This window comes from Chelmon rostratus, chromosome 16 (assembly GCF_017976325.1).
Source record: "Chelmon rostratus isolate fCheRos1 chromosome 16, fCheRos1.pri, whole genome shotgun sequence".
Classification (NCBI taxonomy): domain Eukaryota; kingdom Metazoa; phylum Chordata; class Actinopteri; order Chaetodontiformes; family Chaetodontidae; genus Chelmon; species Chelmon rostratus.
The window spans coordinates 12,644,013-12,671,033 of NC_055673.1; the positions used below are offsets into that span (position 1 = coordinate 12,644,013).

Here is a 27,021-nt window from a genome sequence, read left to right on the forward strand (position 1 = left end):
CCCCATACAGAGCTTTTATTATTATTTAGTTTATTGCATTATTTGATAATCAGTGATGAACACACATTTGAATGTTGTCTGTAGGGGTGAAGGACATTTTGGTGTCTTCTTATACCGTTTGGTTGTTTAACCTAACATGCAACACATTTCATAATTTGATTATGTGTTTTGTTCATATTTTTTTTTTTCTGCTATGTACTTAGTAACTGCAGGCGTAAGATAGGTGTAGTAAAGTAAAAACTACAATATTTCTCTTTGAAATGTAGTTGATGAACAAAGTAGCACAAAGCACCTCAAAGTGTGCTTAGTTACATTCCACCACTGCTAGGAAGAGCATATGTTGATAAACTATAATGAAAATTAACAGTGGTGGAAAAAGAACTCACATCTTTTACTCTAGAATAGCAGAAGTAATACCATAATGCCCAAACACTGCATGTTACTTAAAATTTAAAAAGCGTGTATTATCAACCAAATGCACTTAAAGTAGGCTACCAAATGCACACATTATGCAAAATGGCCTCATTCAGCATAATATGATTAATATGGTTGTATTATTGCTTCTGATAAATTACCATGTAAGCAGCATTATTTTTGTGGGGGTTGAGGTGGAGCTAATTTTAACTGCTTTATGTAGGCTGATCTTAGATCAGGCATCTCAAACCGGTTCCATAAAGGGCCGCGTGGCTGCAGGTTTTCATTCCAACCCAGGAGGAGCACATCAGGCCAACCAATCGACATCAAGGGATCACTTAGTTATCAGCTGAAGACTGAGATCAGCTGATTAATTGATTCCAGCCAGGTGTGCTCCTCCTTGGTTGGAATGAAAACTTGCAGCCACACGGCCCTTTATGGAACCGGTTTGAGATGCCTGTCTTAGATGGTTGTTAAGTGCATCAGAATTTACAGACTGCTCATATATTAAGTGTAGCACTTAATTAAATGTCCTTATTCTTTTTGTTCTGATACAGGAAACCCATTGGCTATCAATCATTTATGGAAGTCATATCACACTTTCAGATTCATGAAATTCATGCATTTTTAATAAAAAAAAAGCTTTGTATTATCCATTATGCTGGATTTTTAGTATGAAACAGAGTTTGTATTGATATTCTCCTACATTCTCCGGTATTTCTGAGAGCATACAGTATAATACAGTCGCCTGAAGGGAATCTCCCCGCTTGGCATGCTTACCATTAATTCATAATGAGGGGAGTGAAGCAGACAATATGTGCATTCATGCGTTCGCCACCGCTCACCGCCTGACTCTTCCAGCTGTGGGCAAAGAAAGCCCCTCGGTGTTAGTCCTCAAAAAAACTTTTGTGGTCTCCACCTGCTCTGAGGCTTTCTCACTGAAGTCATACGGCATACACAGATCACATGAAACGCTTCACACTGACGATGCTCATGATTGGTTTGTTTAGATGGCGGGATTGACTGCTGTGCTACTGAAACAGTCCACTAGATGGAACTGTTGCACGGTTTTACATCCAATCCAAGCACCACGCAGGCTGTTTGAGCATTTACGAGTCGGATTATTTTGCATTTATGTGGAAACATTTAACACTTGTTGAAAATGTAATCATTTTTTTGTGCAGCAAAATACTTTTGAGACCAAACTAATATAACTAATATTTTTTATAATATTCATCCAAATTGATGAGGGTGCGCAAAAGCCAATACAATATTGTCCAACCACTGTTGTTGCAGATATATCACATTTTTAAAACTTCTTCAGGGAAAATGTCACAGAGAAGACATTAAACTACTTGTTTAATTCAAGCTGAAATTACATTTTGAGAGACCTTTGTTTTTTTAACAAAACGTTTAATTTAGCTGTATTTTACACTGCAGACAGCAGCCTACATATTAAAGGGCAACACAGAATGAAACACATTTGCATTTGAGCGACACTTTGCTTGCTCCGAAGGAGACGTGCTGCAGGTTTGGACTCACCGTCAGGACAGAGAGTACATGACAGGACGTTCTGTGATTTTGCCTTCAAAATAAAAGCACGCAGTTTTCAAAAACGTGTTGGTAGGTGTAGACCCAATGCAAAGAATTATCTCCAGAGCAATTGAGCAAACAACACGTGGCGTAAAATTGGAGCAGAAAAATTTGCAGCTGTTTTTTATTATGCTTTTCTTGCAATAATGAAAGGTGTCATTGTGAATTTTGAAGCCGGAAGTGGTGTGTTTTATTCCGGCTGACTTGACAGTAGCGCGGAGTCGCTCTTTCTGACCAGTGGCTTTGATCAGATAAGAGGTTGAAGCGCACACATTCCTCTGCAGATTACACGTGCAGCTACATTGTCAATGATGGATTGTTCAGAGGAGGTTCAGTGTGTGTCTGAGGAGCCCAGCGCTCAAATGGAGCTAAAAAAGGGAATGTCGATTTTCATTGATGTAAGTAAAACACATTTTAAATCCTTACTTGTAGTACAAAATTGATTTTATCTTCACCACTAATGCCTGCAATGATGTTATTTTAATTTTTGAGAAAGTGCAAAAACTAACCCTGACCGCATAATCATTTTATTTCAAATTACCTTTGTAACAATCTATAACCTATAATAGTAGAAAAAACAAGTAAGCCTTCCTGGATAAACACATTTTTTATGACATTATTTATCATTGTTATTATTTGAGGAGAGAGGTACATTTTACTTTTCAAATATAATTATTCGTGATTTTAATTGTGATTTGCTGGAGGGTTTTAATCACCTGAGATAATTTGGATCCCCCTTATGTTTGCAGGGTACGAAGGGTCCTGGTTTTATACAATTCATCAATTTGACAAGACTGACCTTTAATTTAGCTTCATGGTGTGAGGATTTCTAGGGCTGGCCATCCATCTTTATGTCAGTTTTCAAAACCAAATACCAATTGAGCTGATAAAAGTCAGGGTGTTATTCATGCTGACCTTACCAAGCCAAATCTAGCTCAATTATGCAAAAAATATTCATATTTAGGACTTTTTTGATTTAAAAAGTAGATTTTTTTTAATGACTGAAATGCTGTTATAATTTAATAATTCCCAACACTTGTAGATCTCCCTCAGATGATGAGGATTTAAATATTTAAATCACATCTTACATGCATATCGCCACAGCTAATGATCTTCCTCAAGTGATTCCCTCTCAAGAGCTTTCCCTCCCCTGTTTAGTTCTGCCTCGGTACCCACCACCTAATTGTATTCCCCCTCGTCCCTCCACTCTTTTGATGTCTTAACTATAAACCTGTTGGCTGCCCTCAGTGTTTGAGACAAACAGGGGAGACTGCACACATGGGAACCAAGAGTTATTTAAGTTGGAAAGCTGTATCCACTGCAGCGAATGTATCGGTGATGATGATCAAGTGTCAGGGACTGAGAGCTCTGCTTCCGTGTGTCTTGACATCTCCTGTATGGCTTCCAGTTTCAGGCTAGATGTGCTGCATCTCCATGTGTGCTTTTCTTTTTTATAAGGATGAATGATCTAATCCAGTCAGCCCACAATTCTGAATGATTTTCAGGTGTATATTTTGCATGAATGTCACACACATGAGTTAATAAAAGCAGAGAGGACAGTCATCCCATAGAGTTTAGAGAGCAGATGAAAGTAACAAGTTCTTTCATTATTGCGTGTTTTGTAAAACATCAGAACACCATGAAGCATTCCTGTTACATTATTACAAAGCCCCATCATAATGTCTAAAAATGTACAATTCAGGATAATGTGAGACGAGAAAAACAGCAAATTCCTATACCAGCAAATGTTTGCTTTTATTAATTGATTATCAAAACACGAGATCTGAGTTTATGGGTCGGGACAGCAAACAAAGCCATAAATACTGATTGGCTGCACAATTTGAATGAATTATGTAAGCGAGAGCACACAACAGACTGCCAGGAGAAGGTGGGTGGATATTTTCTATTTGTATTTTTACGCCTTTGTAGCACAGAGCTGAAGCCCCCCTGCCTCAAGCAAGGAAAATCCAAAGATGGAAGGATTTTTCCCCCCAGTTTGAATGACATTTTAGAATTTAGATCGTCCACACAAAGGGCTTTGCTGTCAGATTTAGATTCAGCCTTTAGTGAGAATGTGTAAATACACTCAAGGCCTGTTCGGATTCATCTTCACAAGTGCAAATCTAACAAGAAGAATTGGGCAATGGTATATCGAGGCGGTTGGACCCTTTTAAAGCTGATGTGGTCATTGCCACCCTGCCTTTCATCTCCTCTGGACTCTGGGACAGCACTATCAATAATTTAATGACACACTGCTTTTGAGAGTCTGATCGATGATCCCCGCACACACACTTACTTTAACTTTGATGATGTGAAACCTATTTTTGACATCCCTCCCCTCTCCTTTTCTCATTACAGATTTTGCGGCGAGCTGATAAAAATGGTAAATATTGCACCAAACACACTCAGTCTTTGGCTTTACTTCAACCTCTCTCTCTCTCATGTGTGAAAACAGATGTACTTTCTCAATGAAATTCTGATCATGACTCTCTGCTGATACTCGTTCAGTTTCCATGGAAACAGGAAACTGACCATGCCCACTGAGGTTCAATATCAGAACGTAAACGAAGAAAAATATCGAAAATTGGGACAAGTTAGAAATTTCCATCATGGTGGTCCATGCTTGATTACTTAGAGCTGCATGGGTGGAGGCTCTAGGCAAATTCTGCTGTTGCTTCACCTCAAATATCTTGTGCAGATTTATCAAAATGTGCAGTATCAAAATATGCGGTTTATATTGTTGCTAACTGGGGACAGCAGGAGTCTGAATCCTGGTAATCTGACCAGGCATCCCTCAGTGTAAATACTCGAACGAAGCACAAATGCAGAAAACCCCAAAAGACGAGGTGAAAAAGCACCGTGGATCACAGGCCTTGCATTTTAATTTATTGAGTCTGATTTATTTATAGAGCTAAGTCAGCCTGATTGACTGCTCTGCTTTTCTTGCATTTGTGTGCAGTCAAAAATGAAATACCATTTGAATGTCGGTAACAGCATTTTAAAATGTGTGATACTTGCAAGAAATCACTTGCACACAAGTTTCTGTACTAAAAACATTTTCCTACCTGTACAGAGTGTACATTGTAATACCACAGTAAGAAATATTATCTGAAGCTCTTACAGTCGTGTGCCTCGACTGATCATTTAATCTTGGTGCACACTCAGCTTAAGTAAGTTTCTTCTTTGGACATTGGGTGTGCTCTGATGAAGGTTTTTAAAATAATAATAATAATAATAATGTATAACGCTCTGTCCAATGAACTGCTTTGATGTTTGAACCTCTGTCAAAATGCATGTCGGATATCCTACAGATCAGACATGAGAGGACGTTTGTTTGACTGTGCACTGACAGTATCTTTTAGTGTCAAGCTAACACGTGTCATGAAATATAACCCTGCTGACACAATTCCACACATCATGTTAAACGTTCACACAGGCTTGTTCATTGCTGCTATCAGACAATCAAACCGCAATGAGTGTTTTTAGTCTAAGGAACGCACTGAAGTCAGGTTTCATTTGACATTTTGACAGAGAACCTGACATCGAAAATGATTTCCTCTACAGGCAAAAATAGCTAATCATAATTCATTATTCACAGGGCCTGACATGCCTCATTATTCATTAAATGTGCATCCCACGCTGTGAATGATTTGAGGTCCTGCCATGCAGCAAGATAAGAAGTCATCCCACATGTTTGTTTTCAGTGTTGTGCAAACAGCAGTGCTTACATGTCACATCCGTTCCGAGATTTTTTGTGAGCTCATTGATGAGTCACCGTGCGCGTGATGTATGTGCGTGTGTGCTCGCCGTTGTGCATCCTCCAGAAGGGGCTCTTGCTCGCAGCATCTATAGTGACATGACCGTCATAGTACACGTGACCTCCAGAGCACCAGGTCAGCAGTGAGCATGTAAAGAAAAGCCACAGACAGAGCTGTGTGAGAAATAAGTCGTCTGGGGTTGATTATCTTCATTTGGCTGAAGGATATTTCATCTTGGGCTCCACATTTTGAAATTCTGCTTATTTTCACCCCATTAATATTTCACACAGCTCGTGTCTTTATGATTGCCAAGCCTGAAAGCATAACAATGACTGATTGTTTGAGATTACCGTTAAATTGGTCTATTACTTTAATAATACAAACAAGGACGAGATTTTCACAGTGGAGTTATTTTAATACACGCTGCATGTTATTGTTCATCAGCTCACGAGGTGGACCGAGATTCTTCATTAAAAGTTATTGAACCATCCTCAAAGCTTTTCTCTTCCATAATGCATTTCATTACATGTCACACACCTGCAGATCAGTGGTGGAATGTAAGAAAGTACATTAACTCAAGTACTGTACTTTGTTACAATTCTTTACTTGAGTTCTCTTTTCTTGTCACTTCACACTTCTACTCCATTTCAGAGGCAAATATTGTACTTTTTACTTCACTACAGCTTAAGTTATCAATTGCTTTGCAAATCAAGACTTTTGCATTTGAAACATACAAAAAGTGCATTGAATATGATGCTTTGTCATGAATCAAACTACCCAAAAGTATATGCAAGTACAGGTGAAACGATTAGTAGATTAGTAAAACAATTAACAGACAAATATTGTTTAAATCATTTTTATGTGAAAATGCAAAAATATTTCATGGTTCCAGCTTCTTAATTGTGAGGATTTGCTGCTTTTCGTTTTTAATTATTTTAACTTATTTTCACGAACATGAAGGTTTGGACAAGACAAGCATTTTGAAGGTGTCCCTCTGGGTGATTGTGATGAATTTCTCCCTATTTTTAGAATTTCGAAACAATTAATTGTTTAATGTAGAAAATAATCAGCAGGTTAATCCATAATGAAAGTCGTCATTAGCTGCAGTGTTACATACAAATTAGTTCAAAATAAGCTCCACCTCAACCAACTACAACAATAGCATCAGTATTAATAATCTAATGACATTATATATAATAGGGCCACAGTACTTGAAGTACACCTTCCTCATTACACCTACATGCTTTTGTAAGTGATGTAAATGATGTGAATACTTCCTCCTCCACTGCTGCAAACACAAATCAGAATGCTCATTTGACCAAAGCAAGTCGTTGATGTATATGAGGACTGTTAGAAAATGACCACCTTGCCTCACAGAATGTCGCAGTCCTGACTGAGCTGTCCTGACGCTGCTGACAAGCTGCCTTTCTGCTCTCTCCCCAGATGATGGGAAACTCTCCTTTGATGAATTCAAGGCCTACTTCTCTGATGGAGTCTTGACAGCTGAGGAATTGAAGGAGCTCTTCCACACAATTGATACTCATAACACAGAGTAAGTCAATTAATTGCTTTATCCTTTTATTAATTTAAACCACGGAGGACAGAATTGGCATGCGAAAGTTTTGCAGATGTTTCTACATGTTCCAAAGTCCATGTTGTTCCTAAACTTCTTTAACGTCTTTACTGCTTTACTGACCTGTCGGAAACAACATGTGACTGTGTTCTCATGCTTAAGGAAGAAACAGCAAATGGAAACATAACCTCAGTGTAGTCCACCTATAATACATTATTCAAAATACACATAATTGTTGTATGAACCTCAACAATATCATATATAGACAACACATAAAATGTGTATATAACATATGTAACATGCTATTTGTTGCAATTATTTGTAGCTTGTTTTATATCTTCTGTTTTAATTTTATTTGCTTTTCATTTTGTTTTTGTTGCAAATCACTTTGTTGTTGTTCTGAAAGGTGTTGTATAAATAAAGTTATAATGAGATAATAATAACATAATCACCTTACCAAATGCAAATATTGACCGTCTTACAGGAACAGTGAAGCACTGGATGGATAGAAATTTTAGGTTAACACTATGTTTGAAACTCAAAATACTTTGGAATTTGTTTCAGTTGTGATCCCAGCTTAGTGCTCTGTGTGCTATGGAAATGATCTTGACATGTTTTCAAACCAAGATGGACACTGAAGTTTCATTAGAAATCATAATGTATTTGTCTATCATTATATTGTACAGTGTACAGAATACAATATGAAAAAGAAAGTAGCCCTTATCATATGATACATTAGGGCTGTCAAAATATCACGTTTATTTAAATGAAGTAATCACAGGAAAAATAACAGTAACCGCGTTCTATGATGCCCTTGACCCTTTACATCACTGAACATACAATCGTCTACAGTAGTTTTGCAAACATGATGGAGGCAGATGACTCACCCCAGTGAATGGAAAATGTACACAGATGGAACTGTACTATTTTTTCAATTTTTTTTGTTTTGCATGATACCGTGAGCAGCCTGTCTCATCAAGCTACACTCCAACAGGTGTTCAGACCTGGTTGAGTCTACCTGTGACAGATTAAATATGCCATAAATTAATAACAAAGCAAGTAAATTATTACTTTAATATTTTTAATCACTAAACAGCCCTAAAATCTATCTATCTATCTATCTATCTATCTATCTATCTATCACACACACACACACACACACACACACACACACACACACACACACACACACACACACACACACAACCATCCTAAACGCTATAGCAACCACTCAGAGCACCATGGCAACCACCAGACAACCACCGGATACCACGATAGCAACAGGCAGACAGAGAAACTGCACAGAAACCACCTCATGACGTGTATGAACCTCCTAAAACCTTCACCATCCGTCTACCATCCACCCCAAACATACTTCCTGCACAACACTGCATGAAATGAGAAGATATATAGATAAGACCGTAACGGTGAACATATGCATGCTGCCAGTGTGCAGGTTTTCTACAGGATTGTGAAAATGAGGATTGGGAACAAGGATTGATTTTTAGGTGAGATATAGAGGAGGCATGCAAACGTAGCATGCTGACTTTGAGCATGTTTCCATGCTATGTTAGATTAAGCTCAAAGTACAGCTGAGAGACGGGAACTAAAAAAGCGCTTATACCACACTGTGAAAATACTCCACTACAAATGTTCCACATTCTTACTTAAGTAAAGCTATCCTAGTATTATCAGCAAAATGTACTTAAAGTATCAAAAATAAAAGCACTAGATCACTAGATTACTATTACTCATACATTAATGTACAAGCAGGATTTTACTGTTGGCTGAGATGGATCATTTTTAACTATTTTATATAGGACTGCTACTAATGATTATTTTTTATTATGGATTAATCTCTTGATTATTTTAAATTAATTAATTTATTATTTGGGTTGTCAGTTTCTGGAGAAAAATGTGAGTGTTTTACTATTATATCTGTTTTTCTACTATTATGTGTTTTTGGATTTGCATTAATGTACATGTATGCTGCATTTTACTGTTTTAGAGGTTTAAGGCTGAGCAATTTTAACTACTTTATGCACTGTTGCTTAGTTTAATGTACAGCAATGCATCATATTCCATAAGATGCATGTTGTAGTGTCACCTTCTCGTGAGCTGCTTTTCACTGGACAGGAAATGTGTGATCATGTAATCTGAAAAGCAAATAGCAACTAAAGCTGACAGACAAATATGGTGGTGTAAGAAGTGCAATGTTTACTGTGTGCAACAAGTAGATGTTTTTTTCAAGATGTGCGTATGCAACAATTAACAATGCTCTTTGTTGATTAAAAAATAACAAATTTTAAAAAGGATGAAACACAATATATCCATTGGCTTCTATTACATAACAATTTTTCTGTCCTGTGATAGAAGACGATGAAAAACGACGGTGGATCAGTTTGAAAGTTCCGCTTTTATATAGAATAATCAAACAAGTTTGTGGAAAACTAAAAACTCCAACCTGAAGGTGGTGCAGTGCCAAGGACCGAATCATTAGCTAGTTTAAGCCATATTTGATTGCCTGTGTACTCTGCTTGAATAAAGCCTGGTGCAGTTTGGGGTAAATTTCTTTCTAATCAGGCTAAGAAAGACTTTTTGCTAACTCGCAATAATATAGTTCCAATCAACAATGTGGCCATGTTAACAGCCTGTGGCGGCATGTCTAAGAGTGGTGTGAAAAACTGTAATCTGAAAAGCAAACAGTTACTGAGGCTGAAATATAGTTGTGTAAAAAATACAATTTCCCTAAAACATTCAGTGGAGTAGAAGTTTAGTAGAAGATCTGTCTTTGCCGGTACAGCAATAATGTAAATCCTTCCTTGTTGAGAAGTAGAATCAAAAATGATTTATTTAAGTGATGATTGACTGTGGCGTGTGAGGAAAGCGGTTTTGTTTGCCTTGATTATTTGGCAACGTGCCAAATGTGCTAAGTCATTCACTAAAACAACAAAACACGCTAGAGGCTAAAACGGTCACAGCTGACGAAGGTTTATAAAGAGTGTTTCCTAAAGAACTGGCTACCTGCTTCTGCAACTGCAACCTGATCAGATCATCTCCGCACAGGTGAGACAGCAGGATTCATTCTTACCTCCCAGCATGGCATCGTAGTGATTACTGATCTGTGTTTTTCATCGTCTGTCCATATTATACATTTCCTACAAAAATCTTGTTTAAAAAATGCCACCAAATCACATTTCCTGACATTTTCTTTCCACAGATGGCATCAGTTATTCGATTTGTTGTGCTGCTGCTGACCAGTGGACTGCTGCTGGTGAGTAAAATCCACAGAGATATTTGCTTTATTAATATTTTTTTCTGCTAGTATTTTCTATAACTCTAACATTATGTCCGTGTGTCATGTTTTTAGTGTCACCAAAAGAATCTGAAAATGAAATAAACATTGTTTATTTTCAGCTTTAGTGCAGCAAACTAACCCGTTAAAACTTAACTGCTAATAACGTCTTCTCTCCGTTTACAGCTGACATCTGCAGCTGACGGTCAGTCCGACAAACATTTGCTCTTTTCTGTTGTTCTTTTACTATTTATCGTGATTGCTTCAGTTGAATTGTGATCATAAGAGGCATGAGTGTGTGTGTGTAGTGTAGGATTATAACTGTAGTATTAACTTCATTGATCTGCCCAATACAACCAGTCGAGTCTAACAACAGCAAATGCCTGCAGGAGATGTAATTATATGTGTGTACAATTGTGCCTCTGAAATCATCAACAATCAAAGAAACTGAAAAACTTGTTGTAGTAACTTTGCAGCCTACTATTAGCCAACTATTACTTTTACAGTAATATTGCTTCCAGCTGGTTTGCTGTCATCCATAAGCAGGACTGACTTTGAGGATAGTTTTTATAGACTTGCATTTGTTTTTCAATATATTATATTATTGCTCATTCAGTCAATATTAATGAGCTACAAGTACAGAGAGCCACCATCACTATCAGCTGAGAACTGGCTAACCAGGGTTATGTTTAGGTGCAGCATGTTAAGCTTTTCTAGTCCAGGACTCTTACTTACACTGCCTTCTTTCTAACATGATACTTGAAGATGGCAAATGCGTTGGTATGACTCGGGTTGGCAACCGCTGTTTCAGCTTCCAGAATATGAGGTACAATTGGCTCAGTGCACAGGTAATATTAACAATACAATACAAAAATTTTTTTTTTACTTTTGTTTTGCTTTCCATCTCAGCTTCTGTTTATGTTCCCCTCTTTAGCGGTTCTGTGAGTCGAGAGGTGCAACTCTGAGCTCACTCAGAAGCCAGGAAGAGTACAATGCCTTGAAATCTGCCATTCGAAAATCACATCCGGAAGTCCATAGTGTCTGGCTTGGGGCCTTTATCAGATCTATGGTGGGTGACTTTACAAATCGACAGACAATTGTTGGTACTGCTGTATATAGATCCTTCAACTGTGGAAAACTGACAGTTACATGATTGAAAGTCAGAGCTGGCTTGTGTCTGTGCTCCCCACTGCCACAGGGGGACCGAGTTACAACATGTGAAGATTTTTTTTTTTGCCACATTTCCAGACTTTGAACTCAGTTCCAGTAAGAGCAAAACTGCACTGAACTGATGAGTTTATATAAGGTGACCTGTTTAGATGGTTTTGGCAATGTTTTAGGAATAGTTTGTTTGTTGTGGATGAGATGATCAATACCACTGTCAGACCTGTAGAATACTGTAAATTTGGACTTGAGCCAGGAGGTGATTAACTTAGCTTAGCATAAAGACCAGGAGCAGGGGGAAACAGTTCATCTGACTCTCTCAAAAGCAAATTATGCCTTAAATTCAATTATTATAAAATGATATGCTGTCAGGCAGCAAATGCTATCCGCCATGGCTGCTGCTCAGCATCGTTGTTGTCATTTAGGACTAGCTGCCAACAAGCTTAGTCCCCAAAAACTATTTCTTTCATACAATTTTAATAACTATTTTAATAACTGTTATAGCATATAACACCTCTGCTACGGTAGCAATATGTGTCATGATACATTAGCAGTGAAGTCACTGTGTTGAGCTAACATAGTTTAAAAATGGATAAGTGTTGAAACACAGCTCCTCATTTTGCCTTTGCTTGTAAAGGACATGGAGTCACAACGCACACCTCCACTTCGATTTTCTCATACTGGGAATTCTTGTCATGTATTATTGCGTAACCTTAGGCAATTGTTTTTGGGCTTACAGTATTGAAAAAGGTTACCTTGCACACTTTCTTAATGTCACTAAGGCTAACTCCTCTTTCTCTCCATGAGTTTTTGCGTGGATCCGCATTTTATGCATTTTTTACCAGGGCAGTGTGGTTCCTCAAAAAGCCTTGAGCCAGCCTTATTAGCAAATGTCATTACTCTGCCTTTAAATTATTTACAAAGCATATTTCAGGGGTAAATGTTCTGAAATTAAACTTTGTCTTTCAGAACAGCCAATGGCAGTGGGCTGATGGTTGGAAGTTTGAATCCAACCCCTGGATGGTGGAGGAGGTAGCCAAAACCCATGTGGAACTGTGCATGGAGATGTTCATCAAAGGTACAAAATGATTATTTGTTGACATATTGATTTTGATTTCTATTCAGAAGGAACATGGATCCACACTAATCTATTTTCAACAATAATGAATGTAGAAAAATATGATTTTACTTCAAAGGTGCGATGTGCGCAAATTATAGTCTAAAACGCTAAAAAGTGAACTAAAATTATCCACAGTGTGTAAAGAAATAATTGTTTTGAGGTTATGTCAAAGAGGTCTATGTATTGTGCTGCAGAGATATCTACTGAAGTTAGCATGCTAACCAGCTAGCCCATCCTGTCTGGTAATGCCAGAGAGAGCCCATAGTGAGTCACTGTGGCGTTCTGTCTGCCCTCAGTCCAACAACATTTACGCGATTTTCTTGCCCCCCACCATCACCCTTGGGCCTGAAAAACTCCTCCTGGTGCAAACCTGATGCAGAGCTTTCACAATAACTGAGCTAGCTAGCTAATGGCAGCTACAGCTAGTAGCAGTTATCACTCTAATCATATACTATCCCTATTCGACAGGCAGTCAATTCTTAGATGTTGCACCCTTAAAACTGTATTTTAAAAAGAATTCTTTGTCCAGATGAATATTTTAATGCTATTGTTTTGTCAAATTCTTCATCAGAACCTGCAACTGTACCTTTCAAAGACCTTTCCTGTTGGGAAAAAAGACGTTTCTTCTGCGCTAAGGACGTATAAAGGGACGCTGTCCTCCATGGTGATGATGACTTCCCTTCCACCGAGGTGTCAGGCCTCTGTGACATCAGCGCTGGAAAGTTAATTATTAATATTGATCCACTTCACAGATTGTGATCTCATTTAATAAACTTTAATGAACTGAAAAAAAAATCATTTACTGTCCTTTCTCATGTATACACATCCAGGTAAAAAACGTTGAACAAGTTGAAATATTTATCCAATATTTGCTGCAATAATCAGTTAAATAAAGAAATGGCACAAATATAGACTGTTCCTGTACTAACTGTTCAAGCCAAGTGTAAAATATTAAACACTGACTTTACCTTCGGATTACCACCTGAGCAGGTGAGATAGTACCACAGATGTGATAGTTGTGAAATATTCAAAGCCTAGACAATCCTTACACCTGTCAGCGATGTTGCAAAATAATGATGAATCACTACCAAAGTCTTTCATTTTGAATTTTATTGTAGCAAATAGTGAAAGGGGGTGTGCTTTTGAACACAGCATCTATATACTGAGCATTATTTCATTCACAGTTTCCTATAATTCATCTCAACATTTATAGTATCTTATGAACCATTTCTGACCTTATAACTAAACTTGACCATCTTAATTATTTCATAAACAAAACCATCATTTGTTACTGAAAAACATAAATGTTTTTCTTTGACAGTGTCCACAAAAGACTCTAGTCCTGCCTCAGACTTTTTTTTTATGGTGTTAGAAATTACTTTGGTGTGCCTCGGGGGTCAGTTTTAACTTATTTTATGTTTTCATTTCCCCCCTGCCTAGTATTAAGGCCAGTGGAAAGCCTCAGTCTTCAAAGAGTAAAGGATGAGACATTCAAACAGTCATATCGACATAATGATGACTTTTATGCATTATATAATTAGTTATCCCCGTTATAAGAGCATCATGGGATGAGTAATGTGCCTGCCTGAGCCTCTAAAGCTTTGTCAACAAAGATGGTGCTACTTTACGAAGCAGATTATGTGTGTCAAAAGAATAATTCGATTCACAAACATGTATTATTTGCACCTTAGGCTTAACATACATCTGCACTCTGTCTAAACACACACACATTGCATCTATCATGTTTTGTAGACTCTTTGCAATACTGCTCTGTTACTGGGTTTAGTGTCTCACCTCTGGTTTACCTCCTCTGTTCTTGCCTGTCGTCTGTGGCTTTGAGTGTTTTCTCCTGTTTGAACCAATTGATTGACAGCACTTTCCTCCCTTGTGAACGGCAGCTCCAGCTTGTGTGGAATAGAGCTAAAACCAGTGTAATTCCCCAGTCTCCTTCATTCTAACAGGGAATAAGACGTCTCTGTTATGTCTCTTGCTGTGCAGGGGATACAATGGCTAATCCTGCACTTCGAATTGCTCCCTTCCTCTTCTTTTTTTTACTTCTCCGTTTCTGTCTTTCTCTTTCAGACACACATATACACACTCAGACCTCGCCCCAAAACACACTCATGCATGGCAATTTATCACCAGCAGCAAAGATTCCTCAAGGGTTTCCTGTGAGGGATTCACTGTTCCCTTTGGACTCTTATCCACATGTCTAAAGAAAAAAGCAACTACATTATTCATTTATTCATATCACATTTTACCCGCTCCCATTTGTCATCACACACCAATTCACCAAATCATAGCCGGTCGAGGAAAGGCTCTTGCAGAGATGAGAGATTAGCCTGTCACCTCCTTTAACCTTTCTGCTTCAAAATAATTCTTCTTATTTAAACGTCTCTCTCATTTTTTGCTTTTGCAGCAACGTGGACACTGATGAACTCTGTGGTAAGTTGATCCTTCGTCTACATAAAAACAACTCTTAATGTCAGTAATAGCTTTATCTTGCTTTACCTCCCCGCCATAGACTCAAATGCTATTTGACATTTTCCCAGCATAAAGAGAGAACCATGTTAGATGTGGTCACATGCTCTGTGATTAAACCCCTCCGGGCTGTGTGACTGAGGTGTCACACCAATGCTGCTTCAACAAAACACCCACAGCCCTGTCCTGGTTGTTCAACTCACAAAATGTTCCTCTTTTTTTTTATTTTTGGTCTGTCTGTTGTGAAGAGTATTTCTCCCAGCACCTCGGTGAATATGAGAATGTTCTCGCCGCCTTGGAAGACCTGAATATGTCCATACTGAAGGCGATGGACAAAACAAAGAAGGTAAGTCATCGAAAAGATAAACCTGCTTTTGTCAACATGACACGCAAAGCTACCAAAGCTGTGTCTGTTGGTATTTTAAGCATCTAAATCAAGTGATAATGCAGAATTTCTAATTGAACCCTGCATTTAAAAGAAGCCTAAAAGTGAGTCGAAATAAAAGCTGCTTAACTGTCTACAGTGGAAATAGGATAGGAGGTTTTAACATTCAGAACTGGCATATATTGGGTCATATTGGATTATTTTTCTTCAAAAATCTGAGATTGTGTATATACTTGTATTTGTAATTCAGCTAGCTGAATGCTAACATGTCTTGGTTTAGCATGTTAGCATGCCAACATTTGCAAACTGGTTTGCACCAATTGAAAACTGCAGCTAATGTGGGTGTTAGTCTGGACAGAGTCAAAGTTTGACCAGCTAGTCTCAAGAGGAGAAGTGGCCAGGGTTCAGCCTCTTGGCACCATGAATGTCTGCACCAAATTTCATGCCGATTCATCCAATAGTTGTAAAGACATTTTGACAAAAATGTCAACCTGTTGATGGCTTGAGGAGAAAAGTCAGGGGATCAAAGTCATGCGAATTCTGAGTCTTGTGAATTTCATGGCATCAAAAAGTTGCTGTAATAATTATAGTAGCTGTCTGGACAAATCTGCTTCATGGAAAGTCATGCAGCTTTGGTTAATATCTGCTCTCATTCACACTTTACTGCCAGTAACCACCTGAATTCCTTTTAAATATGTCAGAGCAAAGCTTATTCTGATGAGCCACAATCATTTTATGTGATTTCTAAAGGAATGTATGAACATGTATTCTTGGGGGGACATTGGAGACCCTGACACCACTGTAAAGAGTGAGCTAATGTGTGCACAATGTGTGTGTGCTTCGATTTGACTGAGTTATGACTGAAAAGAAGGGTTGTGACAGTTGTGGCAAATTGTGTGAATCAAGTTAACAGGACAAGAATTTGTTAAAAACAGCCAGGTAAATTGTGGATGCTGCTTGTGTCTGTTCAGAGCTCGTTCTTCAGTCACATCCGAACAGTGTATTCGTATCACGTCGCCGTGACACACACACCGACACCTCCACACAGTGAACGTCACACTGACATGCCATGCAGTGCACGTAATGGCAATAATAAGAGGTGTTTGATTGACTCACAGTGTGGCCGAACTTCATGCTGCAAATCCCTCCCAGCATGCTCCTCTGCTGCCTAGGTGGCTTCCTCAGATCTCCCATTAGCCACATTTCCATTACAGAGGCAAACAGGACAAGCCGGGCTACTTCATGTTACTAATTAACCTCCAGAATAAAACATGTTATGATTCTTTTTGGACTTGTAGCCAACGTAGATGAGGAATTAAATGTGTTGTGGCTGCTTTGCTAAATAAATACTGCTTTTGATCATGCTTTTGATTAAAAAAAAAAGAAACTTTATGTGCTCTTGATCTTACTGTAGAGCTGTGGCTCGAGCTGAGCGCCTAACACATTATAAGAGAGGAGAAGAAGAGGAATGCGGGTGGCGAGGGCGAGATGGGCGAACAGACAGAGATGAAGGTAAACTGTCGGAGATGGCAGAGGAAACAACGAGGACTGAAGGGTTCAAGTGATGGAGAGGATGTAAGGATGAGGAAGAGAGGTGGCTTATTAGATCGAAGGATTCTTTTTCTTTCTCTGTAGCCTCTCATGTGTTACGAATGACACATCCCAAGAAGCTCAAATCGACCCTCAGATCTGCACTGAAGCAGACACGTCTCATTGTGGCTCCTGCAGAAACGAGCGCGTGGGAGTCAAACTGTTCATTTGTCAGTGCTCGTTTTTTAATTAGTGCAGAAAGAGGTACCACACGGCGACATCCAAATTCAGCACCTAAAGACTGTGGTGACAAAGATTAATGGAAACAGCAGATTAAGATGTACAGAAAAAGACAGCAGTGTGGGAGGAAAGGTATCAAATGATGATCGTTTCAACAGATACATATAAGCAAACATGGAGTTTAAATGAAAAGAGTGTTAGAAAAACTTGAAAAAATGTTTTTACTCCAAGAGAAATCTGGACTCCAACTTGTGTCGAGCTGTGATGAGGTGCGAAAATCCAATTGCACCTCAAACCATTTTCCTGTTCTCCAAAAGAACAGCTGACAGCGGGAGGTGAGACAGCAGGAGAGGAAGCAGAGAAGCAGCAGCGGCAGTATGGATGTGCGTTTTCAGGTTTTGTCATTTGAAGAAGGATAATTCACCTCGCTGTGGACTTAAGTCAGCCCAAGGAAGCACACAAGAAAAACAGGACTCCAAATGCTGCCGCAGTTCATCTCACAAAACAGGGTTTTTTTCCCACCAACACACTCTTCACTGTTGTTCCCTCACAGATGTACAGTGCAAAATGAATATTGGAGCTCAAATGAAAACACACCACTCAGCACAAATTAGATAGAATTGAGGAGTTAGTGACCGAGGGAATAAAATCAAATTCCAGCTCCACACCGTGAACAGAGAGGATTTTACTCACTGAAGCCTAATTCATGGTCTTCCCTTCTGCAAAGTGTGTGTTAGACCATAAGTGGGTTCTGTGACCCTAAAATGAGTCATAGCACAAGAAAAGAGAGAGAAGAAACGTATGATAAGTACTATTTGTCTGTCTGTTGGCGAGTGTTGGCTGAGTGAGGAGGAGAACAGATGCTGCGTTCACAGACCAAAGCTCAGTCGTCTCTGTTGGACTATGTATGCATTTGAGTGGGTGGTCTCTTGGCTGTGGATGTGTTTGAGGGGGCTGGCTGCATTTGCATCGCATTGGAAGATTGTTGCTGTGCACTTGTGTGACCTTACATGCGCACAAGCTAATTTGTGTGTGCACTTTTGTGTGCACGCATCAAACAGCCATGCACATGTTCAAGGGAGCTGGCATGAGATTTTGTATCAAGTCAGAGCCAGGCATGTATACATATCTGTGCAGAGGCACTCAGGGTATCGTTTTGCACAGATATTCCTGCCAAAGCTATTTACAGGTTTCCTATACGCAACCTCTTCCAGCAGATCTCAGGTGTTTCTCACCTGCAGGGGAGAGAGCAAGTTGTTGTGCTCTCATACAGTTCATTAGGAGGACCACACAAACTAGTTCTAATGTAGCTATTAGCTAGTTCTTACAAACACTTTAACCTTGTAACTGTCAGGCGTAACTGTTTGTAGCTAACATAACCAACTGACAAAGCTAACGTTAGCTTGCTACTTTGACCCAATTTATAACAAAGGTTAAAGGAGAGAATGAGATATAGTCGAGGCATCTAACCTGACTCTCAAAATGTTGCTTAATGATGATATAAACTGGGAAAATACACATTTTATCTCAAATTACATATCATTATGCAGATGTTTTCCTCAGGAGTTGGTGGAGACCAAAAACAGAGCTAAAAGATTGTAAATACTGGACCTGGATTCATCAGGTGGAGAGAAACATGACTCCAAACGAATGATAATGTTGCTCAATATCTGCTGGATGTGTAAATGAGCAATCAGCTAAAATGGTCATGATATGTCAGTGTTGTGTTCACAACTTGTTTCTGCTGCCCCAAGGTAGCCAAAAAAAAAAAAAAAAAAAAAAATCAGTTATTGCAGGTTTAATGTTCTTCAGAAATACCACATATGATGATGATTTGCAATCAGGATTTTTAAAATACTGAGGTAAAGCCATTTGGCAAAGAGAGAGTGATGACTGTGTGGCAGGGTGGGGGTCACGTAGCCTTAGTCCCGACTGTGAGGCTTAAAAAGTGTGATTTAAGCAGCGGTGCACTGCCTCCAACAAGCACTTATTTGACCTTTTGTACGGCTGAAAATGAAAGATCAAGGGAAAGGCAAAAAGGAAAAAATCAGGTAGACCTTAAGCTGTTTAAAATGACTGCAGATTGGTGAGGTGGACACGCACACACACACACACACACACACACACACACAAAGGCACAGGTCACAGGAGGTAATCTATACTCAGATGGTAGACAGGAGAATGACCTTTACCAGTTTTGTCGTGACTCATTCTCACTGAGTGAATGTTCATTCGTGTGTGTGTGTGTGTGTGTGTGTGTGTTTACTGGCAGAATGTCAGGAGATCAAACCGTACCTACGACAGATAACAATTATGGGGTTTTGCAGAAATCGCAGAGGTTTTGTGTACTTTGTGGTTGTGAAAAACCGACTTTAGGTTGTAATTTTGGGAGACGCATGGCCCAATATGTTATCCTCTTGATAGGACTGATGGGAAATGCCTGAGACTAATGATCTGCTCTGTATTCTGGAGACACTGTTGAGAGTTCAGCACTCTCACGAGAAGACACTCAGCAGACTGCAATTAGGATGTGTGTGTCTGCCTGATATCAAAAAATCCAGATTTGAAACCATCTTCCTTGTACTTTCTGAAAATACAGTAATTACCAACAGACAAAAACACTGAGATATATTTCTGCTTCTGCCACACGCATTTCACTATTCATGCATTCGTCTTTCTCTAATCTAAGTTGCATTAACGCTTCCCCTCAAACCCCTCATTGTTAGTCGAGTGTACAAACAGTCGCAGTGCTCGGAGCAGGTGCAGTGTGCAAACATCAAACTCCGCTGTGCCGAGCATCATTCACTCTCCTTTGATTAGATCCAAAACAGCACTCAGTCCTCCTGCTTTGGTCCAGGCATAGCGAATGACGGTCCTCTGAAATGTCATTCAGTTTGATTTATTTTCCATCAGCTCTCTGAACAAACACAAAAGCCTGCAGAAAATAAACATCCGCCTGATTCACAAAATGACGGAGTGCGGCTCGGCCCGCAGTCCTCGGCGTGGAGGAAATTGTTAGATGTGACTTAGACTGAAGGTGCAAATGATTGTTTCACATTTCTGATATTATTTCAAAAAACCTTTTCAACGCAGGCCGTGTCAACATGTCACATGCAGAGGCTCAGTCAGAAAAAAACGTGCATCCTCAAGACTCCAGCAGTACAGATCTGATTATGGATCTTCAAAAACACAACAGACAAACAAACAGAATTCATTCTTTAAGACCCCAAATCTCACTGACACGTCTTTTATTGAAAAGCATTATGATATTATCTTTGCCCTTCATCAGGTCTCATCATGCACACCCAATCATGTTAATTTCCTTTATGTCTGATCACGTTGAGTCCAGGACAACATAACCCTTGTCTGAATGAACCTGATTGCCTAAACTAAGGCATTGTTGCCCACCTGAATGTCATCAGAGGGTCCTGACCTTATGAGCCCTTTGTCTCGAGATAAAATGTTTTCAGGACAAAAGTGTGTCAATACTGTCAGAGATATTTGTCACGTTCCTCGATGTCAGAGTTTGATGACACAGTTGCCACGCACCCTTCAATTATGGCACTCAAATTTGCGTCTTTAATGATGTCCTGCACCAGCTGTGTCTTTTATTGGGCTGTGTCTATGCTACCAATGATCTTCTCTGCTTCCTGCATAAAGTCTTATTGATTATTTTTTCATATGATTCAGCTTACATAAGGATCAGACTACTCATCATGACAAACTTCCGTATTGCTTCCATATTTAACTTGATTGTTCTGTTGCCTTCTTATCATCCATTTGAGACTGATCAAACACACTTTAAGAGGCTGGTTTTAGCAGATAAGAGATGTAGAGTGTGAAGACCAGAGCTCATTTAGTTTTTCTTCCTCTTCTCGTCTCCTCATGCAGCTGTCTTACGTAATCCTTTCTAAATGAGTGATCTTGTTGGCATCATTTAATTATCAGGGGAAATCTGGATGTTGAGTGACTCTTGACTGGCATGTGAAACCCTCGATCTCTTGTCCTTTCTGTTTACCGTTCCTCCTACACTAACTCTTCCTCCTCCTTTTCCTCCTCCTCCGCCGTCTCTTCCTCTTGATTGACAGGACTATCAGGAGTCCACCCACCTGGAGCAGTTTGTGACCCGCTTCCTGCTGAAAGAGACAACCAATCAGCTTCATTCACTTCAAAGCTCGCTCGAGTGCGCCATGGAAACCACTGCCGAGCAGACCCGCCAGGAGAAGTAAGAACAATTAGTCATTAAAACACGGACAAATTATATTGTACAATGGCACCCATAATTACAGTTCTCAGAGCAAGTCTAAAAATTTTATCCAAACCACACACAATAATTTACATCCTGCACCTTGGGCTTACTGTAAATGATGCTTTTATCCAAGATGCAGTGCAACAACACAGGTTCTTTCCCTGTAGACCACCTGCTCTTCTATAATCCTTTGTTAATGTCGACACAATGCAAATCCCCATCCTACGGGGAAATATATATAAATGGAGCGAGAAAATTAAAAATGCATTGGACAAAAAAACAGCTGAACACGAGGAAGATTATTTTAGTAGCAATTTACAGCAGGCAAAAATACTCCCTGAGAGGAGCTCCCCGCTGTGCATTTGCACCGCCAACAGGAGCACTGAGGCGACGTAAGCCAGACGTCATTTGGTGTAGCAACAATAATTAAGCCTGGACTTTACTGTCAGACCATTTGTCTTTGTTTGTCTGTGTTTAGTTCCACGTGTTCAGCCTACCGTTGCGTGCTAACATACATACACAGGTTTTTAAAAATGGCAGTTGCCGGTGCTAGGTTAGCTCATGTGTGGACCAATCACAGTACAGTCACATCACTCAAAGTCCCTCTTGTGCTGAGAAAGTATTTACTCTGAAGTAGGAGCAAAAAAAGGCCTCATGAATTGACCTTGTGCTTTAAAGCTGCAGGCATACTGACTACATATAATATTAAAGGTAGCATTTGTAGTGACGAGCCCAGATCATACTTACACACAACTCCTCTATCACAACTCCAAATCAATGCTAATGTTGCTCAGTGTCTGCCGAGTGCATATACATACAACTGTTTGCTAACAAGTTCAACATATAAACTTTGTGATCATATGTCACATGTTATATTTACTGTTTGTCGTGCTGCCCCCAAGTGGCCAAAAACATCAATGAATGTAGGTTTAGCACAAGCTGTGTAGCTGCTGTGTTAATTGAAAAATGTGACTTTTTTTACTGATGCAAGCCACTGTTTGTTTATGAAAACACCAGAAAGCAGACTAAGTTGAATGTCTGCCACTCAAGAGTAATTCTATTGATCACATGCTTTCCTAAGTTTTGTCTTTAATTCAACTAAGATGTGGTAAGATTCATCTAAAAGGTGTTCACATGACAGACGGACGATTACAATATAATTAATGTGGTTGTGATATAATTAGGATGTTTCTGAATGTACTGACTGATAATTAACACTCACCCGCTGGCATTCTCTCTGTGAGAAGAACGGACAGTTGCCGATTTCACCCGAGGCACTTCTTATTGGGCTCTGTGTGTGTGTGTGTGTGTGTGTGTGTGTGTGTGTGTGTGTGTCTGTGTGTGTGTGTCTGTGTGTGTGTGTCTGTGTGTGCAGTACTCAATCAGTCTGCGTCTGCATTCACAATTCAGGCATGCCCCTGCTGTTCTCGGTTCATTAGTGATGATGACTCAGTGTACAAGCACACAAGATTTCATATATGTGGTTTGTGTGTGTGTGTGTGTGTGTGTCTATGAGAGAGAGAGAGAGAGAACATGTACATGGGTCTGACCCTGCAGGTAATGTCTGCGTTATGATGTATTTAAAGGACAGCTGATGACGCACAGTCTTAATGTGTCCCGTCACCTGTCTCAGCTCACACTCGAGCTGCAGCTTCAACCACTGAGCACTGACTCGCTGCCAACTTTTACCAAACCTCCATTCAAAAGAAAAAAACGTTGCTTTTGATTCTTTATCATCATGTTGATGCGTTACAAAGTAATCAATCAATACTGGGTTGTAGCACAATCAGTTGTTCTATACATCGTCACACTGAAAAGATGACTTTCTCTGAACATGTGCTTCTAGCAAAGGGCTCGTTGGATAAAGAGCATCTGAAACCAAACAACCCTGTTTATTTATTTTTGTCTTCTGACCTGATCATCAGCTAGTGAGGATTCTGAATCTTCCTCAGCTGTGCAGCTTAGGCTTCAGTCTTTTAGCATGATATATTTAAGATGCTTTTAAAAGGGTCTTGTTTTTAGTCGAGTCAGCTGGAAACTGCATTTTCAACAAAATCATGGAGGTAAAGTTAGCGGAGTTAGCCAGCTAGCTACAGCTGATATAATCAACTGTTGACAGTCAATTTGTAGTCGACAGAAACGACAATCACGAAAGGAGACGTGTTTTTGGCATTGATAAACTGCATCCTGTGCATAGCAACAGGAAGGATGGAAACAGTCTATTCCAGTGTTGGCGTTGTGCATGGCTGGGGAGAGGGTCAGCTATAGGAACTTTCTATACTTTTCACAGCTTCCTTTGCACAGTAGCTTTGGTCCAACATGTTTTTGCATGAGTTCAATTTAAAAGGATCCCTGGAGGATTTTCTCACCATTACTCTTATTCTCAAAGGCAGAAAATGACGGGCTTGGATAGAGGCAATCTGAGACTTGCTTTCTGTCTTTCCTTCCCTCTCCTCACCTCCTCTAAGTGTTTCTTCTTCTCCATTTCCCTCTCATGTCATTTCAAAGTGTGACTGTCCCTCACTCCCAGAGCTGCTTCCTCTCCTCCAGCATCCTTCTCTGAATTGCTGCACTTGAAAAATTCCCCCATGCATCTAAATGCAATCACTCTGTTCCTGCAAACATCTCGAGGATCTGGCTGTTTCTCTGGTGGCTTTAAATAGGTTTTTGTGGTCAGTTTTACATGTGTGAAGAGGAGGAATGGGAGCTTGCATTCTTAATCGCACGGTATGACTCAGAGCGAAGCTTTGTATTCATAAGTTGTGCCGTTCATTTCAAAGGTGATATTACTTTCTTTCTGGTAGTTCGTTGTTTTTGCCCAATAGATAACCTCAGACATAAAAATGAAATCATTCATTTTCCGTCTCAATTGAAAGCAGAATAGGTGAGATACAGACAAAAAGGTCCTGGATCTGCCAATTCTGGCCACACAGTTTGCTCTTCATTTCTTAACCTCCTCTTCCTCCCTCTCAGTTGACATAAAGGCTGTGGGAGGAACATGACGATGCAAAGGTTGCTGATCTTTGCTCTATTACCCATCTCAGACGGTTTTTGCAATTAAAGTTGCTGCGTAGCCGAGAAAACGGTATGACTCACCGGCAGAACAAGAGGGACCCGCCACCGGTTCCTCCTCCTCCTCCATACATCAAGCATACACACACTTGACTACAGCTAGTGGATTAATTATATGGCATTCTCCCAGCCATTCTCCCAGTCGTGGAAAGCAGCATTTAAAATCTCTTATATGTGGCATCATATGAAGCAACTGCAGTCGCCCAAACAAAAGGAGATCATTCAGAATAAGCTGATTAGGAGTTCACTATTTTAGATTGTGGTTACATCACACTATAAAAGATGTGTAATGTATACGTCAATCTAAAAAGCCAAGTATGCGCCCAGCTAGGGTAGGGTGGAGTGGGCTGCAGTTTGAATGCAGTATCCAGCTCTCCTTGATGTATCTGTGTTACACAGAGCCGGGCTAGACGTTTCTCTGTTTCCTGTCCAGTGCTAAGCTAAGCTAGCTGTCTCCTGGCTGTAGCTCCTTATTAATTCAGACTTGTGAGTGGTGTCTCCTGGTGACTAATGATAAGAAAGCAAATAAGTGTGTTTCCAAAGATGTCAAACTACTCCTTTAAATAGCCATTAAATGCGCTTGTTAGATGGAGCCAGAACCCCCAAAACAAGCAGGAAATGTCATTATGAGTCCTATGAACATGCTGCACTGAACTGCATTTGCACGCACATAAACGCGTGCGTGCGCATTCACCTGCACACACGCACATCCCCTCAGACACCCCGAGGTCTTGTCAAAGCACTGGGCCGAACAACTTGACAGGACTAAGATAAATCTTAGGTGATGTCACCCTGCGGCTGCATGTACCTTGTCACTAAGATTAGCGTCACTGTCAGACCAACACAACACACAAGTATAACGTGAGCCCGGACAACTTTGGAGCGTCGACTCATGAGACTGTGTGCTTCAGCCACCTGGCATCTTCTCAAATTAAAGAAACAATCTCACCTTTGAACATTGACAAGACACATTATATTCATTAAAGGTGAAAATTCCACATTATCTCTTGTTTTTCACTTTTTGCCACCAATAAGTACATAGAATAAATCGCTCATATTGCACTTCCTCCTCTGCTTCTTTTTTATGTTGTTAGGGTCACAAAGTCACAATTTGTGTTTATTTTTGAGAGTCAGCAGAGTCTTTTTTGTTGGATTCGTCTGTTATTTGGTGTGTGTCACAAAAATCACAGAACAAACAGTGATTTAATATCAGCATAGAAAAGCTTGTAAGTCACAAGAAGTTTAAAGATTTAAATGTGCTCAAATGTCGCTGTGTTTGAGTAATCATCTCCCTGTTTTGCCTCCAGGCAGGGCCCGCTGAAGCCAGAGGTTCTGTCCATCCAGTGGTCGGGTCGACGCTCCAATCGGAGGCTTCAGAGGAACAGCAGCCTCTCTCCCAACAACCCTCTCCTCAGTCTCGTCAATTCAGGTGTCTTTATGTGTTCTTTGTGTAACTCAGCGGTACCACGTCCGTGTTTCAGGGTATGCCACTGCGCTCCACTCTGCCGTTGTGTCGTCTTGTAGCTGCCGGCAGCAAAAACTCTGCTCAGGCAGAGTCAGCGTGTCACCACAGGCCAGAGAGCCGAGCACAGGAGGGGAGGGAAGGTCCTGTAGGTGTGAGAGAGAAACAGGGGTGAGAGACTTATTAAGGAGGAGAGTCGTGTCCTCATGTGCTCCTGTGTGTCGATCCAAAGCCACTAAAAGCTCCGGCACTTCGAAGCTGAATGAAGGCAGAAATGACCACAGAGTTCCTGTGGAGGTTCTCCTCCTGAGTCTTTTACTCCCAGTGCAAATGGAAATTGACAGATAAAGCCCATTGTTATTATTTTCTGTTTTATTATTACTGATAAAATTAAAGAGGTGTGTCAGTTTGGTTGTACATGTTGATTTGATGCCATCTTAAATCATGTTTTTGATGTTTTTTGGCATATACTCCATTGAAAACACTACAAAGACAAGATATTTAATGTTTTACCTCTTTTTTCAGTGCTGCTACAGAAAGAATCACTGAATACAAACCAACACATTTAAAATGCCAATTCTTTTTTAATTATTATTTTCTGATATTTCTTCCCTGTTGTAGATCTTTTTTGTATAGCCTTGGTATTTTCGATACAATTCAATGTATAATTAATGGAGATCACGTC

General features: G+C 39.8%; 1 protein-coding gene across 1 annotated transcript in view; it reads left to right on the top strand.

Annotated features, from left to right (window-relative positions):
- The first annotated feature begins 2,307 nt into the window (after positions 1 to 2,307).
- Positions 2,308 to 27,021, top strand: part of necab1 (N-terminal EF-hand calcium binding protein 1) — a 31,829-nt gene continuing 7,115 nt past the window's right edge. Inside the window, exons 1-7 of the mRNA XM_041955538.1 lie at positions 2,308 to 2,405; positions 4,366 to 4,390; positions 7,209 to 7,317; positions 15,337 to 15,362; positions 15,647 to 15,744; positions 21,642 to 21,778; positions 26,182 to 26,288. Of these exons, the coding sequence (XP_041811472.1) occupies positions 2,316 to 2,405; positions 4,366 to 4,390; positions 7,209 to 7,317; positions 15,337 to 15,362; positions 15,647 to 15,744; positions 21,642 to 21,778; positions 26,182 to 26,288 (592 nt within the window). The 5' untranslated portion in view covers positions 2,308 to 2,315. The remainder of the gene's footprint in view (positions 2,406 to 4,365; positions 4,391 to 7,208; positions 7,318 to 15,336; positions 15,363 to 15,646; positions 15,745 to 21,641; positions 21,779 to 26,181; positions 26,289 to 27,021) is intronic.